This window comes from Myxine glutinosa, chromosome 3, assembly GCF_964187855.1.
Source record: "Myxine glutinosa chromosome 3, kmMyxGlut1.1, whole genome shotgun sequence".
In the NCBI taxonomy this organism is placed as follows: Eukaryota; Metazoa; Chordata; class Myxini; order Myxiniformes; family Myxinidae; genus Myxine; species Myxine glutinosa.
Genome location: NC_136263.1, coordinates 68,931,139 through 68,950,378, shown reverse-complemented (window position 1 = coordinate 68,950,378; position 19,240 = coordinate 68,931,139). Strand labels below are relative to the sequence as shown.

Here is a 19,240-nt window from a genome sequence, read left to right as displayed (position 1 = left end):
ATCTTACAGTAAATGGCAATCGAGGTGAAACTTGTTTCGTATTTTCCAAACACTGCAATATTTTTTTTGTATACAGGATCAAGGCTCGTGAAGGAGCTAACATTTATCACACAAAAAAACAAACAAACAACAAAGTATATAATAAGGGTAGTGGTAGACAAGATGGGGGAGAGAAGGGGAAGCACACAAAAACAACATTTGAGAGCAGGGACATCGGAAGAATCTGTGGGAGGTAGAGGGCTTGGGGAGAGGAGGCGTGGAAAGGGGGGGCGGGGGGGTGGGAGAAGTATAAAACAAGGACACTGCAAGGATTTCCAGGAAGGAAGTTGGTATTTCAAAAAAGTGAATCTGGGGTGAAATTAGCGGAGGTAGAAAAGATCAAGGTTTTGAATGGGGGTTAGATAAGAGATGGTGGTGAACAGCTGTTTTGAAGACCTGGAGAGAGGAGTGGGATTGAAGAGAGTGAGGGAGTTTGTTCCAGAGGCGGGAGAAAAGGGGAATGAAGGAGTGAAGGTGAGCAGAGAGTCTTGATTTTGGCAGTTTAACCATAAGAGGTTTGCAGGCAGATCTTGTGCGACCTGTAGGAATATTTAGGGGACAGAGCCCAGAGAGAGCTGGGGGAGCAAGACCGGAGAGGAGTCGGTGGAAGACAGAAAGACCACCAACCTGCCTGCGGTGAGTAAGTGAAAGGCCCTCGGAGTTAGCTTCATCGCGGAAGATTCCAATTCCAATTGAGAAGAGGGCTGCGGGCAGTTAATTCATTAATTATTATTTATTCTAAGAAATGTTTCTGACAAAGGAGTTAACAGGAATAGCTTTTCCTTTTTTCTACACCATTTTATAGAGATGCTAGAGTGAGATGTGCATAGAAGAAGTTTCGGGAACTGAGCGACGTGCTGATGAGGATGGGAGTGTCGTTGAAGCTGAAGGGAAAGGTGTATGCTGCATGTGTGAGAAGTGTTATGATTTATGGGAGTGAGACATGGGTAATGAACGTGGAGCAGCAACGAAGGCTGGAAAGGGTGGAAATGTGAATGGTTCGGTCGATGTGTGTAGTATTGTTGAGAGAGAGGAAGACAAATGATGAATTGCGAAAGATGATGGGAATCGAGCCTGTGATGGATGCTGTGAAGAGGAACAGGTTGAGATGGTTTGGTCATGTGTTGAGGAAGGATGAAAGTGACTGGTTGAGAAGAGTGATGGAAATGAATGTAGAAGGAATTAATTATAGGATGGTTAAGACCGAAAAAGACTTGGCTAAAGGCGGTGGAGGAAGAAATGCGGGCAGGGGGGTTAACAAGGAGAGATGCAGAAAATAGGGCAAAATGGAGAAGATTGTCATGGGGACCGCAAGGCTAACCCCCGCTCCAGCACGGAAAATGACCTTAAAATGCCTGTTGTTATTGTTGTTGTTGTTGTTATATACCATTTATATTTCATTTGCTCACATACCAGTAATAACCAGTTGTATCTCCTTATCCATTCCCCATTCACACTCCCCTCCACCCTCAATTCAAAATCGAGTTTGGATCTTCTTCCTTACATTTGTTCGATCAGTGTGGATGCACAGATCGATTTTGTCACTTTTGATGTACATTTTTAAAGGCACTGTGGCGGAGTGATTAATTAAGGGAAAAAGTTTTCAGCGTAGTTTAAAAAGTTTTGAAATTCAATTTTTACTCCCACCTCAGAATGCACTTCCTTTATTGGATTTTCAATGATTGTCATGGTGGGATTATAAATGGCCATCCTTGGCACTAAAAGTGTGTAACAAAATTGAGCAAAAATCGAGCTGCTCACTCAGGGCTCGTTTCATCTTTGATCGTGACAATGAAAAGCTGTTTTTGCTTCGGTTTTGGATATTGCAATCTTTACTGTTTGAAATACCGCTTTCTTTTTCAAAGTTGTATCCGTGTGCGTTTCTGTGTGCGTTCGCACATGTGCATTGTTTTTTGTTTGTTTCCTTGTTTGTCCTGGCCATAATTTTTTTACCATTTGAGTTTTGCCATATTTTCAACAAACCATTATTATGAAAATATGGAGAAAATAAATAATTGCCTCAAAATGTGAAAGGCCAAAGTCATAGTGAGTAGAAATAGGCATTATTAGCCCTTCCGCTGATGCACAGCACGAGACGGCCGGTTTTTTAAATAATTGCTTCCGTGTTTATTTGTCCCCTACCGGTTTCGCTGGAGGAGACGATAGGTTTGCTCTCAGTCTGTCTTTCCATCCGCCCGTCCATTTGTCCATCCCACCTGTGGTTTTCCAGACTTTTTCCCCATACCATTTAACGTATTCAACTGAAACTTGGGACATGACTTTATTATAACAAGTTACCGAACAAGTTTGAGTTTTAGGGCGTTTCACCAATTTTTCACATAGTTATGCCTTTTTGGACTTGGAAAATATCACATGCTATACATGGGTCCGTTTTTCAGACTTTCTCCTTACCCTTTAACATATTGAACTGAAACTTGGTGCATCGCTTTATTATGATAACTTACAGAAATTGCAACTTATTCTGTAGCCTTGCATACCAAAAAATAATTTGTCCTCCTGTATATAGCTCGCAATTGCTAAGTGGTTGGAGCAAGAACATTCATTGGGACCAGTAGGGAACATGACCTGCAAAGCAATTCTCCCTCTTGTTTATTTATTTACCATTTGAGCTTCACGATGTCTCTCCAGGCCACAGGTATTTTATCATTTGAGCTTCACTATGTCTCTCCCGGCCACAGGTATTTTATCATTTGAGCTTCACTATGTCTCTCCAGGCCACAGGTATTTTATCATTTCAGCTTTTATCATCCAATTTTTTTTTTTTTAATACAAGATCGAGGCTCATGTAAGAGCTAACATCAATCACAAAAAAAACGGACAAACAAAACATACAATAAAGGGAGCGGGAGACAAGATGGGGAGAGAGAGGGAAGCACACAAGTACAAAGATCTGTGGGAGGGAGAGGGTTTGGGGGGAAGAGGCATGAGAAAGGGGGGGGGGGGGCGGTGGGAGAGGTATAAAACACATAATACTGCTCGGACTTCCAGGAAAGAAGTCTGGATTTCAAAAAAAAGTGGATTGGGGTGAATTAACGGGGGTAGAAAAGATCAAGGTTTTGGATGGGGGAAGATAGATGGTGGTGAACAGCTGTTTTAAATACCTGGAGGGAGGAGTGGGATTGAAGAGAGTGAGGGAGTTTGTTCCAGAGGCGGGAGAAAAGAGGAATGAAGAAGTGAAGGTGAGCAGAGTCTTGATTTTGGCAGTTTAACCAAAAGAGGGTTGCAGGCAGATCTTGTGCGACCTGTAGGAATATTCAGGGGGGACAGAGCTGGGGGAGCTAGGCCGGAGAGGAGTCGCTAGAAGACAGAAAGACCACCCACCTGCCTGCGGTGAGTGAGTGACAAACAAACCTTCATTACAATAATATGGAGAGCACTGATTAATAAATTGTAGACTTATTTTATTCGCTGTTGTTTTTGCCAAGTATTTTCATCAAAGTGCAAAATGGACGTGTACAGGCTTTGCATTTTGAGATACCGTCTCGTTTAATCTGTCGTCATTTATCATTTTGGTGAAAGTATCATTTCCTCAGTACTTTTGTTCAGTAAACTGATCATTTTTTCACTTGACATCACCCACTATGTCAGAAGCCAGAGAACCGTCTGATGTGGGCATTTAAGATACTGATCATACTACCTGGGCTGGGGAGGTTATACGGGGACACTCGCAGTTATGTTGTTGAATATCTCCATACATTTCAATTATGCAATAAAAGATTGTCGAATTTTTTGATTAAAAATAAAGGCCTGATTAATTGGGGGAAACATTTAGGTAAAGGAATGGAGTAAAATGTATCTTTTTCCACTCACCATAACTCCTCACTGGCTTTTCGTGACAGTACGTGCCATTTCACTGTAACCTCTTCAAGAGGTTGGAACATGTGGATTGTCTATGATGACGTGAAAGGCATAGATCTTCCTTTTGTACGTGTAGGGTCATGAAATAGCAGCACCACATGATAACTTCCCTTGGCATCACGTGATCCTTCTTTAACATTTATCTCCAGCATGTCGGTGCTGTGCTAATCGACAAGAATATAATGTAGTAAGAGTTTACTTGAGCGAGTCTAAATGTCCAGCCCAATTTGGTTAATATTTGTAAAAAAAAAATGTTTTTTTTGTATACAGCATCGAGGCTCGTGAAAGAGCTAACATTTATCACACAAAAAATCAAACAGACACGAAAAACATATAATATGGGTAGCGGTAGACAAGATGGGGCGAGAAGGGGAAGCACACAAACACAACATTTGAGAGCAGGGACATCGGGAGATCTGTGGGAGGGCTTGGGGGGAGGAGGCGTGGGAAGGGAGGTGGGGTGGGAGAAGTGTAAAACACAAGGACACTGCAAGGACTTCCAGGTAGGAAGTTGGAATTTCAAAAAAGTGAATCTGGGGTGAATTACCGGGGGTAGAAAAGATCAAGGTTTTGGATGGGGGAAGATAAGAGATGGTGGTGAACAGCTGTTTTAAAGACCTGGAGGGAGGAGTGGGATTGAAGAGAGTGGGGGAGTTTGTTCCAGAGGTGGGAGAAAGGGGAATGAAGGAGTGAAGGTGAAGAGAGTCTTGATTTGGGCAGTTTAACCATAAGAGGTTAAACTCATAACCAAATTCTCATAACCAAATTCGACCTGGTGTGTTTCTTTCAAGCCTGTGTGGCAAGTGGTCATCAATGAAAGCAATGCCGCACGTTTAAACAGAAATCCAAGACTAAAATAGTTGACGGTATGGTGAGGAGAACCAGATGAGCCCATCGTATGTGGAGATACACCCTTGTCATACTGCATCTGTCTGCACCCTCTTGATGACAAATGAGCCATCTAATTACAAAAGCGTGGAGACTCGAGTAAGGCAGAGAGACAGATGCTACATTCCCATGCGCAGTTGTGCCATGGCCTCGAGAGCTTGCACAATCCCTCTATACATTAGCGTTGCAATGCTGAAGGCGTGCTGTAAGTACATGCCTTCTAAAAGGAAAACTGCGATCCTTTGATAATTTGCATATAACAACCTTGTATGCATGTGTGTGAGCTGTATTCATTAAAAACAGGCAGACAGCCTGAGGCTGTCTATTACCTTGTCTCCGTTGGCGGGTTCCTGTCTGATCACATTTTCCATGCAATGTCACCATTCACCAGATTCTGTTCCACAAACCCGTTTGGGATTCGTAAACATGGCCAGTGAAAGTCCCCCTCGCCCCCCCAGTTCACATAATAATTGGGATGCAGCATGTTGTCTCATTTGAGGTGTGACAAAGGGGAGAAGTCAACGCACTGACATTGCTGCCGTTCCAGAACATGAGGGTGCAACAAGGAAGGGAATAAATATAAGAGCGAGAAGTAGCATTGTACAACCTACAAAATGAATGGAGGTAGGGGAGTAATGGTGGTTATAAAGGATTGTGGGAAGGGATGGACGATGACGCGTGGTAGTGTGCTGTCAAGCTAAATCCCAAAAGGTAAGAGTGACTAAAGTGACTCGGGAAGGCAATTCCACAACTTGGAGAAAAGAAAAAGAAAGCAGTGGAGGTGAGTCGTCTGTTTGATGTTTGGGAGTTTCACCATAAGGGGGTTATTGTTAGAACACGTGTATCCTGGAGGGACCTGGAATGGCCGGAGGGCTGAAAGAGTAGATGGAGCAAGACAGAAAGAGGAGGTTAAAAAAATAACAGGTCTCCAATCTTTCTGTGATATGAGAGCAACAAGCCTTGTGCTTCTGCTTCTTTGTGAGACATGCCATCGATGTCGAGAGTTGGATTCCGCAGGAGACATAGTTGTGATGTCGGACATCAGCCCACAGGCGAGAGAAGTAAAGTGAGCTACAAAGGCCTTGTATGCCCTGAGAAGTACAGACTTCCCAATGAAGCACTTTGCACAACAGATTGTGTCGTCTGCAGCTGCTTTAAAAAGAATGTTACACAATATTGAGGCTTGTTGAAGAGTGAGTTCAGGGAATATTAAAAAGAACTGGCAGTGGAACAGCAACTGGAAAAGAGAAGGGTAGAAAACTAACCTGCAAGTAATAAGGTTGTGTTAATGGTGTAATAAAGATTCTAGGTAAGGATGTGGTATGGCATGAGATGGCCATGAACTGCCTGCTTTTTATGCCCTGGAGGGAAGAGTGCGATTGAAGAGCTTCAAGAAGACAGTTCCACAAACGGGAGGTAAAAGCAACAAGACAGTTGAGGTGCGTGCACAGTCGGCCTCGATTCTGGGAGCATAATCATGGAGGGGGCTGTGGGAAGAATCCATTTATCCTTGTGTTGTTGGGAAGGGTCGGAGGGCTGAGAGACCAAAGGGTACTGGACTGAAAGAAAGGTAGTAAAACAGAGGCTACGACCTGTCTGTGATGTGAAAGCAACAGATCTTCGGCCTTATTTTGGGAGATGCTAATAACGTTGGAGGTTGCCTTTGATGCATGATCGACCCAGAAATTGTGACTGATGCTGAGGCTTAGAAGGTCAAGAGACTGAACCTCTTTCAGTGGGTGAACATGTAAATTGAGAGATCGGTTTGGTAGCCAATCTTTCTTGAGATACAGTGTGAGAATATGAAGCTTCCTTGGATTCAATCTCATTCTAAGTTTCAGACGTTCTAACTTTACCCGCGTTAATTCACCCCAGATCCACTTTTTAAAAATACCGACTTCTTTCCTGGAAATCCTAGCAGTGTCGATTTGTTTTATACCTCTCCCACCCCCCCCCTTCCCATGCCCCCACCCCCATCCTGTTCCCATGCCCCCTCTCCCCAAGCCCTCTCCCTCCCACAGATCTCCCGATGTCCCTGTTCTCTACTGTTGTACTTGTGTGCTTCCCTCTCTCTCCCCATCTTGTCTCCCGCTCTCATTGTTATATGTTTTATGTGTCCGTTTATGTTTTTTTTGTTATTAATGTTGGCTCTTACACGAGCCTCGATCTTGTATACAAAAAAAAAAAATTGGGAAAAAATAAAAAGGGCAGCATCTGATTTTTTTTTTTCTGGGTCAGAGGAAAGCATCTGCCACTGGCCTGTCGGTGGGTCATTGTATTATGCGACATAATGTGGATTTGTGCACCATGTGACATCATGCTGAAGTCACCGCTGTCAAGTCTTGTCACGAATCACTCTCACTTTTTGCATGAATTAATCACATGTTATTTTTCACCCATCTTGGAGTTAGATGATTTTTTTTTGATTTTTTTTGTAGTTAGATGATTAACAACAATGAGGGCACCAATATGTCCATGTTTACCGCCATTCCCACTCTCTCGAAAAAGCCTTGGAAACATGTCACATATGTCTGCGTCGGCTCGCCCACGGAAATGGCTTGTGATGCATTTGGTGCACGTAAGGGGTTATCTGGTGACAACGTTTTGAGCGAACTTCAGCGCTGTAACGGCATGAACCGCACCACATGCTAATGGAGACAGTGTACAAGTAAACTCTCTACTTTTCACAACTGGATGTTATTCATAGAATACTTATCCTGCTGCGCAGTCAACTTGGTGCGAGCCAACTCTTGTGTTTATGAAGGGTTTATTTCTTTGATTCAATATGGCTGCCAGATCATGTGAGCGATGACATCATAAATTTATCTTCTTTATTATATGTATATATAAGAAAGTTTTTGTTTGTTTGTTTGTCTGCGCAAGCTAATCTCCTGAACGGTGAAAGATAGGAGGAAACCTCTAATACAAAAAATGTCGGGATGGACCCCGGGAAGGTTTTGGGCTAGGTGGTGAGGCCGGTCGAGGCCCACCTCGGCCGGGCTGGGCCCATTTCGCAATTAAAAGCTGAGCTGAATTATAGTAGTCAATCTTCTACGGCCACGAGTAAAAGCTGAATTATAGTAGTAAATTCATTCAAAAAGAACCAAAAATGTCGGGACGGGCCCCGGGAAGGTTATAGGCTAGGTAGCGAGCCCGTTCGAGGCCGCTTCACCCGGGCTGGGCCCATTTCGCAATGAAAAGCTGAGCTGAATGAAAGTAGTCAATCTTCTATAGCCGTGAGTAAAAGCTGAATTATAGTAGTAGATTCATTCAAAAAGACCCAAAAATGTCGGGACAGGCCCCGGGAAGGTTATCGGCTAGGTGGTGAGGCCGGTCGAAGCCCACCTCGGCCGGAATGGGCCCATTTCGAAATTAAAAGCTGAGCTGAATTATCGTAGTCAATCTTCTACGGCCGCGAGTAAAAGCTGAATTATAGTAGTAAATTCATTCAAAAATAACCCGGGCAACGCCGGGTGCTTTCGGCTAGTATTCTCTAAATAATTGTTGCATAGATCACTCTCAAGAAATTTCAAAGTGATCAGAATAAGTGTTGTCCCTGTCGAATTATGACGTCATAATTAAGGCAGCAATGATGACATCATTAAACAACACCTATTCCCCATATGGAGTTCTTTAAAATGAGCCACGTTTCAATTTTTCCATGGAGCGGTTTCGGAGATAGAGTGCAACGTTTTTTGATTTTTCCAAGATGGCATCTTACCACGTGACCTATGACGTCATAATTATCATTAAAAGATTATACAGGAGGTGCTCCTATGGTCAAAACTTAGTGTCCCTCAGACCAATAGTTGCAAAGATTTTTTTTCTTTTTCATACTGATCAGATCAAGCATTGTACTTGGCGAATTATGACATCATAAATAAGGCACCAATGACATCATCATTAACAAATCTTATTCCCCATGTGGAGTACTTGACAATGAGCCTTGTTTCAATTTTTTTACATTCGGCGGTTTCGGAGACAGAGGTGTAATTTTTTCCAATATGGCGTCCGTACCACGTGACCTACGACATAATTATGAAAAAAATTATATAGACGGAGGCGCTCGTATGGAAAAATGTCTTGTCAATCGGACCAACGGTTGCCGAGAAAATGAATTTTTAAAATGCAGATACGCCACAGTATGTATGCAACCGAACGCCTAACCCTGCTTTTCGCTTTGCTAGCGCAGGGTAAAAATACATACTGTACTGTGTCTATACCCAACAACTTCCCACCCCCTCCTCACCCCAATCCATCATTTATTTCGTAATTTAATGCAACCAGCCTTTTCCATCCATCATATCATTGCTCATGAACCATCATATCTGAACAACAAAAACAGTTTCCTCCAGTCATTTTGTTGGGGATGGGATGGAGCATTTTGTAATGGTACTTCTTGGTGTTTCCCATTGTCAAAGGTCACCAAAACGTGCTCGCACTTTCACAGTTGTAGATAACGTGTTGTGTTGGTTTAACCTTTAACCCAAGTACCAAGACAAACATACCGGTAGTTAAGATTGTACTCCCACCTCCGTTGTGCACTGCTGTCAAAATATTTTACACTTATGATCTTACATATTTGACGACAAATAATGCTGGCTTGATAGGTGTTCGGTACGTACTTTCCGACGATGAGCTTCCATACATCCAATTCACAGACATGTAGATGTCTGCCATTAATTTTGTGCTTTCATTGGCAGCAATAATTTAACTTTTTTATATAGTACTGTACTGTATTATCTTTTTCTGGCCTCGGAGCTTGGCTGTTGAAGCAGAAATGCCAGTTTGAAAATCCGAATATATATATATATATATATATATATTTAAATTTAAGACTGCGGCACTCCAAATGTGAGCGCCAGTGTGTGACGGATGTCCTGCAGCGCTCTGAATTGGATCCCAAAGTCATTTGATGTATCGCACATATGAGCCTGTGTCCCCCACCAGGTCATCTACCTATGGAGCCCTAGACTCCATCGCAGCGTTTGGTTCTTTGTATTTACCGGATATCATGAGGGCTTTGTGCAACTGCCATGCACACAGTGGGGTAGCCATCTGATTTACGGCAAAGGGAAATTTCATTGAGGACGTGCTCAGAATATTCTGGTGGCAATTAAAACCATTTTGCATGCTGTTGTTTCTCTTTGTTGATGTTTGTTTATGTATTTACTTTTCTTTTGTAAGGCACATTTTCCACAATGATATACATATATATGATATTTAGTGTAAGGGTGTTTTTTTCTGGTTTAGCTGCATTTATAGAAAGGTGTCATGACCACACATCTTCATTATGTACGGGAATGCCTTCTCAATGGCTGGTCCGTTCATGGTCTTTCTGGTGGTGATAATGCAGCATCTTTCACGTTTCAGCACACATTTTCAACTGCGGTTTTCATTATAGGCTTGCACTGGGGTCTTGTTCTTGGCTTGGCCTGGTGTTGGCTTAGCGGTTAGGGTGCCGGCTTGGGATCTTAGGATCCTGGGTTCGAATCCCGGTCGATCGCTGAATTAACGCCAGGGGGTTGACTCAGCCTGTCATCCTTCCGAGGTCGGCAAATTGAGTACCAGCTTGCTGGGATGAATGATCACGGTGTGTACCCAGATTTAGAATAGGTACACCGTATCCCTGCGCATCGTAAGAGGCGACTAAGGGTTGGCGTCAGGAAGGGCATCCGGCCATAAAAACATTGCCTCAAACAGGGAACCATGATTGTCATCGGGCCCGCAAGGCTAACCCCCGCTCTAGCGGGGAAAATGGCCTTAAAACGATCATTCATTCATTCATTCATATTCACATTCACTGGGGTCTTGTTCAAATATTGCCCATTTGCTTCTGTTCCTTGCAATCTCATTGATTGTACGGAGTATGTGCTTGCATACATGAGGCACGAAGCCAGGAAATGTCCTGCCAACAGTTTAAATTAATATTTTAGTTGTTTTTGAAAAACATTACCGACTTTTGCGTGTTTTTTTTTCTTTTCATAGTTTTGATCAATTGTTTACCTTTATGTATGTATGAAACATTTTTTTTGTAATATTATGAAAGCATCCATTGGTAGTTGATCACTAATATCGTCACATTCAATATATCATTGCTCATTGTTAAGTTGGTCATCAAATAATACTTGAGTATAATATGTCTTGTCTTATTGCCTTTCTGCATTACTCTGTTTGCCGATCTCTGATTTTTATTGTTATGTACCTGCTGCTGAAGTCCCCAGAGTCATTATGTTTTCGGTTTGTGCGTGCGCCCGTATGTGCGTGCGCCCATATGTGCGTGCGCCCGTATGTGCGTGCGCCCGTATGTGCGTGCGCAGCAGATTTTTGTTCCCGCGATAACTTGTGAATTGCTGAACAGATTTTGGCCAAATTTGGTACAAGTCTTTACTATAATGCACAGATGAACCGAATTAGATTTTGTGTTCAAAAGGTCAAAGGGCAATGGTCGTGTGACCTTTAATTGAAAGTCTTTGTTTTGCCGCAATAACTTATGAACCACAAAAGAGATTTCAACGAAACTTGACCCAAGTATGGACTGCGATACAAAGATTAACTAATTCGATTTTTGGTACAACAGGTTCATGTCATTTTTGAAAATAATTTTGCAGATCATAACTCGAGTTAGAAGCAACTGATGTTTTATCTCTTCTACTTATCTCTCTTTTCTCTCTTGCGATCTCTCTCATGTGACCTTTAATTGAGATAAAATGTAACAGTGGGTTGCCATCTAACGTGGGCAGGGGCATATCCATTAGCGCATCTGTGTCAAGTTCTATTTTCTAATATTTATTTTCTATCCCTTTGTTCAGTGTTCACATTGAAGGGAACTGTAATTTAACCGGTGCACCGTTAAGGTTCACCGACTTACCTACTTCCTTGTCGTGTTCTCTTCCTGCATGCATTGCTCACAGTGGGTAATTGTAAGCTGAGCCGGTCTGTATGTTGAATTTGTGCTTTGTATTATTTATTTAGTTTGTTTCCTAATAATTGGCCAGTTGGGTACAAGCTATAAAATGCATATTTGTGGTGTATAGATGCTTTAACTTTGCTTGTGATTTGATACTTGATTTTCTTGACATGTAATTGTATGTTATCTGCGTCTTTAAAACAACCTGTTTATCATCACTCCCTCAAATTTGTTCAGGGGTTTGATATTTTTGAATGGAAAAGTATTATTTGTGAAGGTTGGAGTCGGGGGGAGGGGGGTCTATGACAGTGGACAGGTAAAACAATGGATGCAAACATAATGATGATCGATGTACCCTAACCACCATGGGAAGCAAGGGAGACACTGACTTTTTTGGGGGCGTTAACCCTTCTTTGGAGTCGGAGGGATGATATCGGTTGGAATGGAGGGAGTTACGGGTATATGCTCAGGGATCAGGGAGCACTTGGAATGGGATCAACTCATTTTAACTCTTCGCGAGTGTAAGTGCGAGTGTACTTCTTCAAGTCGCATTGTCTTTGACATCCTCCCCCCCCCCCCCCCCCCTCACCCTCACTAAACCCCGCTCCCTCCCCCATGCACATGTGCAGTCATTAACAATGAAGCTTTGTTGGCACTTTTTAATTACAGTACTACTTGACAAGTATTCTTCCAGCAACCCTTACCTTACCCTTCCAAGAACCTACTCTCACTACTCACCTTCAATTTTTTTTTGTGTGTGTGGAATTGTCATCCTCTGTGACTCGAATCTTCCTCTTCACTTCTTTCCTACTACCACCCTCTGTGGCAACTACCACCATCTCGTGTTGTTTTCCCCTGTTTATACTGAATGATCTTTTTATATTTTCACTGACTTGGTCCCTCTCTCCACCTGTGTCCTTTCTTTGTGCACATTTACCTTATTGGTTCTCCCACCTGAGTGCTCACCAATCTGTCCGCTTCTGATTCATTTTGCTACCTCAACCTTTTGTTCTTGTCCTGTCTTCCTGTCTGTCCTTTGGCTTAGCTTTTCCATGGCATAAAAATAAACACCGATATGTACCCTTCTTGACATGTTCTTGAAGAATGAGATGAAGCTGGTTCGAAGTTCATTGGGTTTGAATTTAATTCTTGCAATTAAGACATTCCCAGCCATTGTATTTGGCTAACTCCATCATTTCTTATTGCAGCTGACATCATATCCACGGTAGAATTCAACCATACTGGAGACCTTCTGGCCACAGGGGACAAGGGTGGCCGTGTTGTAATTTTCCAGAGGGAGCAGGAGGTAAGCACTTGTAAACCCAGAACAAACTTTGAGTGTGGCCTCTATTAATTATATTAAATGTTGTTGTTCTTTGTTGTTGTTTTTTGTTGTTCCCTTTTTGGAACACCTTTTTCTCCAATCTCTGCCGATTCTCAAATTTATGCCATCGACATCCCAACTATACAAGTAGTAAATTGATTATTTTTCCCCCCTGTGGTATGATGTTTGTGCCCGTGCAGAGTAAAAGCTCGCCACATCATCGTGGAGAGTACAATGTGTACAGCACTTTTCAAAGCCACGAACCCGAGTTTGACTACCTCAAGTCACTCGAGATCGAGGAGAAGATTAACAAAATCCGGTGGCTCCCACAGCAGAATGCGGCCCATTTTCTCCTATCCACCAATGGTGAGATTTTGGTCATGACATAGAGGTTGTTTGATGCTCTAACTTACACTTTGTGGTTTTGGCCTTTTTTGCTAAACGTTGGTTATTGCCATGCGGCTAACGTACTTAGGATTCGTAGCACGTTGGTACGAAGATCAATGTTTGAACTTATTGAGATAATTTATTGGTGTGTGAAAACACTCGCGACCTAGCAAAGGGGATCAGAAACAACGAGGATGCAGATCCCAGAAGGTCACGTTCACTGAGGTATTACACACAGCACACATAATAAGTGGTGGGAAGTAACTAAGCCAGATTTGACTTCCCATCATAATGTAGCAGTGGATACAGCTACTGGGCACGTGAGAGCAGAAGAAGCCCACTCTTCAAGACATTTTTATGTATTTACAGAGAATGAGACTGATGCTAGAACTGAATGACGGGTGTATGGCGTTGATGTGGTGAACGAACAGGTGGCGTTGCATACAAGCAAGATCTGATAATTCAGAAAGGAATGAACACACACAAGCAGCATACGCTGGGATAGATGGATATAATGAGGGCACTGGGTGGGCTGAATAGACGAGGAACTTGAAAGCAGACAGAAAAAAGCTTACACACAGTGATCGTGCAAAAGTGTGGGTGGACAGGAGAGGAATCGTGAGAATCCATGCAAGGTTACGGAAAGGCCACACCACAAATGTCAATGGGGAAACAGTGGAGGGGCACACCTGGATGACTAATAACTAGCTTGTTTTATGCACGTGGATATGAACAGAGGGAGGAGATAATAAACAGCTTGTCTTGTAAAGCCATTTTGGTGAGAGCAGAAACTTACTGCACCAGAAACACCAATGAGAAAACATGGTGGGAGGGTCACATGTTTTATCCAACCACATGCACACGTGGGCGTGTAGGAGTTTGTTTTTTTTTGTTGTTTTTTTGGATACAAGATCGAGGCTCGTGTAAAAGCTAACATTAATCACAAAAAAACAAACGGACACATAATACATAATAAAGCAAGCGGGAGACAATATGGGGAGAGAGTGGGAAGCACACAAGTACAACATTTGAGAGCAGGGACATCGGGAGATCTGTGGGAGGGAGAGGGCTCGGGGGGAGAAGGCGTGGGAAGGGGTGTGGGGGTGGGAGAGGTAAAAGAACACATGGACATAGCTAGGACTTCCAGGAAATAAGTCGGTATTTCAGGAAAAGTGTATCTGGGGTGAATTAACGGGGGTAGAAAAGATCAAGGTTTTGGATGGGGGAAGATAAGAGATGGTGGTGAACAGCTGTTTTAAAGACCTGGAGGGAGGAGTGGGATTGAAGAGGGTGAAGGAGTTTGTTCCAGAGGCGGAAGAAAAGAGGAATGAAAGATTGAAGGTGAGCAGAGAGTCTTGATTTGGGCAGTTTCACCACAAGAGGGTTACTGGCAGATCTTGTGCGACCTGTAGGAGCACAGACAGGGCTGGGGGGGCTAGGCCGGAGAGAAGTCGGTCGAAGACAGAAAGACCACCAACCTGCCTGCGGTGAGTGAGTGAAAGGCCCTCAGAGTTAGCTTCATCGTGGGAGATTCCAATGATTCTGAAAGCTTTGGTTTCAACAGCGTGAAGACGAGCTAGGTGTGAGGCAGGAGCACCAGCCCAGATGGGGCAAGAAGGAGTGTGAAAAATCTCAAGTATGGACAGGAAGGAAAGAGGGTGACATCACAGTGGCACAAGAAGCAAGATGGTGACCTCACAGCAGGGCATGAATCAAGAGGGTGATGTCGTAGCTGAGCATGAAGGAAGAGGGTGACGTCGTCGCTGGGCAGGAAGGAAGAGGGTGACGTAGCTGGGCAGGAAGGATGAGGGTGACGTCGTAGCTGGGCAGGAAGGAAGAGGGTGACGTAGCTGGGCAGGAAGGAAGAGGGTGGCGTAGCTGCGCAGGAAGGAAGAGGGTGACGTCCTAGCTGGGCAGGAAGGAAGAGGGTGACGTCAATGCTGGTGACAATTCTGGGCAGGAAGTAAAAGGACAATATCACAGCAAGGTGGGTAGGAAGACCATAGTTAGGCATTTAAGTTAACAACATATAGATCAGAAGTGAGCAAATATGACCACACAAGATGCTGCATACTTTTTAGCTCACCTGGAACGAAGTTCAGGGTAGCTCATGCGATGGCCGTCGTCAATCCGTCAGTCTGTCCGTCCATACACACTTGAAACCTCTTCTTGGCTTAATCCCCCCCCCCCCCCCCGGGAACTGGGAACCCCCGGGAACTGGGAACCCCGTGGATTCCCCGGGAACTTCCCCGGGAATTCCGGGGGGTAATCCCCGGGAACTGTTAATGGGATTGCGACCAAATTTGGCACAAATGATATTTGTTGTGCTGTGACTAAAGTTTGTTCATGGCATTAAAAAAATTGGGGTCTAAGGAGTACATGGGGAGGGGGGGGGGGTCAAAGTGGGTCCATGTTTGACCCCCTAAAATAGATATTTGCTTTCTACTCTGAAACTACATACACGATTTTGATGAAGCTTGACCACAACCTTCATCACCCGTGTTGTACCAAAGTTTGGTCCTGGCATTTAAAAAATCACGGTCTAATGTGGTCTATGGGGGGGGGGGGGGGGGGGGGTGGCTTGCCCCCCAAAATAGGTGTTTGTTTGTTTATTTTAAGTCTTATGATTATGTTAGTATGATTATACATGCAGGAATAGATGGCTTCTAGCAAGCATTGAAATTGGTTTAAAATACCTCTAGTCAGTGCAGTATTCTGTTTATTCTACCAGGTGAGTGACAGGTGTATTGCCCCTATGTTTATGTCTCATCAATAGACCCAGCATGAACAAACAGCAAAATGGCTCCTTTGAAAAGCGAATGACTGAGGTTTATTTCAGTTGTTTTTATTTATTCTCTTGTCTTTCACCCCTTCCCCACCTCCTTCCACTCCACCCCCACCCCCCTAACCACCCCTCCCCAGGCCCCTGTGGCCATGTTTTGGGGTACTTTGTTAGACTTTTCAACCATTTTTTTTCACGTTTCTTTTTCGGGTTAGGTTTATGTGCGTGCATTTTATTTATTTATCTGCGTGCACTTTGTTTTGTCTCTTTGTGGGTACGCTTTGTGTGGGTGTTTTTTGTGGATGTGTGTATTTTTGTGTCTCTTCTTCTGCATGCTTTCTTTCGAGCACTAATATCTGATGCATGTTCACTGGAGCTCGAGAAAGATTCATTGATGATGGTCTGAGTTTGGCAGAAGAGCTGATGGAGCATTATTCGGCCATCTGCTGGATGCAGATGTCGTTGATAAATCACATGCATTATGCTTACACACTGCTATCTAGTTATGGCTCCACAGTCTACACCCTTGATTAGCGGACCTGCTTAAAAATGCAGGTTTTACTTCGGGAAAACTTTTTCTTCACGTGAAGACACGAAATTGGTTTGCAGGTTTTACAGATGTGAATGCAGTTTCTAAGGCCCAGGCCTCGAAATGTTTTTTTTATTATTACTTTTTCTTGTGGGGCAATTTTACTATATGAAAGAAACACCCCTTGATAATTAAATATATTTGTTTTGCCTTGGACTTGATAGTAAAAGTGGTCGTCATGTGGCTTTGGTAATCAGCAAAGACTTCAACACCCATTCACATTTGTTTTTTTATTTTTAACTCCTGGCTTTAAATATGAAATTTTAAAACAAGACTGGTCTACTTTGATCTGCAGAGTAACTGATATAGTCTTGCAGACCAGACAAACACCTCTTGACTAGTTGTATTGATGAATTTCATTGCAAATGTATGCAAAAATTTTTGCTGTCGAAAAGTAAGAAGCCTCACAATCTGGGATGGTTTTGGGATGCTGATGCCATCTTTTTCTCGATGTCCTTTGTCTAAAATTTTCTAATTATGTCCTCATTAGTTATTTGCTGGCTGGCCGATTTTGCATACAATTGATCTTGATTATCCCGTCTCACTCTGCCCGCGTTTCCCAGACAAGACCATCAAACTGTGGAAGATCAGTGAGAGGGATAAGCGGGCAGAGGGCTACAACCTTAAGGAGGAGGACGGGAGGCTCCGAGACCCATCTACTGTGACCGCACTCCGCGTGAGTTCCTTCAACATCTTCCACGACTGTTTCTTTCTTAACCAGAGTCGTCACCTCCCAGCTCAAAATTTCAGTCAACTATTTTATTACCATTCCCATTACTATTGGTTTTCATGAGTATTTTAAAAACGATTCTCAAAGGCTCATGGAGGAACTTGTACATAAACTGCACGCAAGACATGCATGTACAACCTACTAGACCTTGTACATGTTGCGTTGTTCAGTGCTTGTTTTGCTAGGTGTGACTCATTCATGCAGACAAAAGAAGAAGTGTACCATCAGGCTTATTAATATTTGATCCAACAAAAACTTGATGCTGCCACTAATCCCACAATTTTTTTTTTTCAAATATGTTTTTTTTCTGCTCCCACTCACTGCCTGCACACTCTAAACCCCTCCCTTTTCCCATCGTGGCATATAAGGCGCTTTGTTTTTCTATGATGAAAATTGTCTTCCAAAGTATCTATATTTATGATATAAACTTGCAAACAGCCAGTTGAAGAAAATAAGTTGCCTACCCAGGTAAGAGCATTCTAATAGTAATACTACAGTAACTACAGTTTAGTTTGACGTCCTTTCTACTTTAGTGTACTCTATGTAAAATTGTAAGACATTTCACTACAATATAAAACAATATTGCAGATCACTACAGCACCACTGCAGCACTACTTTAGTTAATGAAATGGAAGACCCACTACTGCATTGGAGTCATCAGGAGGAACCAGAAGAAGTAAAGAGTAAAGATCAGGAGGAGGAACCTGGAGGGGATTCTGGTTTCAGCTTCTACTCCACAACCCTCAAACCCATCGAGGTGCAGCCAAGTGAGCCTTCCAGAAATATTTCTGCAAGAATTCACTTCTCCTTGGACAGATAGATGAAGAAAGAGAAAAATAAAGAGTTAGAATGAATGAAGAGAATTTTTAAAAAGTAGAAAGAAATGGGAAAGTGGAAAGAACAAAGATGTCGGGAAGAACCACGACAGATAGATTTCAGCAGTTACTCCCTAGTTACTTAACTACAGTACAACTATATTCTTACATCACCTCACTACAGCTTCATTCAACTGACTACGATTTTTTTTTTTTACTGCCTGAAATATTTCCGGGCACAGTTCCAGTGCAACCACCATTTTTCAACTCATTCTGTCCAGTGGTTTAAGGACTGCATACAAGTCAAACCACAAAAAGACCCGCCACCCGATTTTATATATATTTTCCTGGGAGGAGGACAAGGACAAAGTGGGACATAACCGACATAGGCAACAAGGATAACAAAACACAATACACCGCTCAAACACACACAAAACACTTGCAACACAAGCCGATCATGGGTAAATGGTCACGAGGTCTTGCATCACAGCTTTGTGATTGGTTGATAGAATAGGCCCACACCTTCCCCAGGTATATCTGAGAGGAGGTAAACAAGGGAACTTCTCTTGATAAAGGCCAGTGGAGGCCCAGTGCACGCTGGGTTGCTGACCGAAACGTTGAGTTTTTAAGACAAAGCTATAGTTTGGAGAACGGAAAAATGGATGTAGTGGATATAATTCCCAACCGCCGTTCATTACTTGATATACAGTCACGTGAAAAAGTAAGTACACCCCATGTAAGGTTTTGACTTTTTCAACATATTTCAACATACAGCTATTTGATCTTCATTTCAACAATATTGATTGATAAAGGTGATATAATATAACAAATATCACGAAACATTTACATTTTGTAGTCCATTGTATAATTTAAATAAACATAAATGCAAATTTCGCA

At 42.9% G+C, this 19,240-nt stretch overlaps 1 protein-coding gene across 8 annotated transcripts in view; it reads left to right on the top strand.

Annotated features, from left to right (window-relative positions):
* LOC137423527 (serine/threonine-protein phosphatase 2A 55 kDa regulatory subunit B beta isoform) overlaps positions 1-19,240 on the top strand; it is a 240,058-nt gene that overhangs the window by 158,473 nt on the left and 62,345 nt on the right. For all 8 annotated transcript variants that reach the window (XM_078774184.1, XM_078774183.1, XM_078774182.1 and 5 more), the window contains 3 exons: positions 12,925-13,022; positions 13,241-13,406; positions 17,362-17,474. In XM_078774184.1, coding sequence (XP_078630310.1) covers positions 12,925-13,022; positions 13,241-13,406; positions 17,362-17,474 — 377 coding nt within the window. The remainder of the gene's footprint in view (positions 1-12,924; positions 13,023-13,240; positions 13,407-17,361; positions 17,475-19,240) is intronic.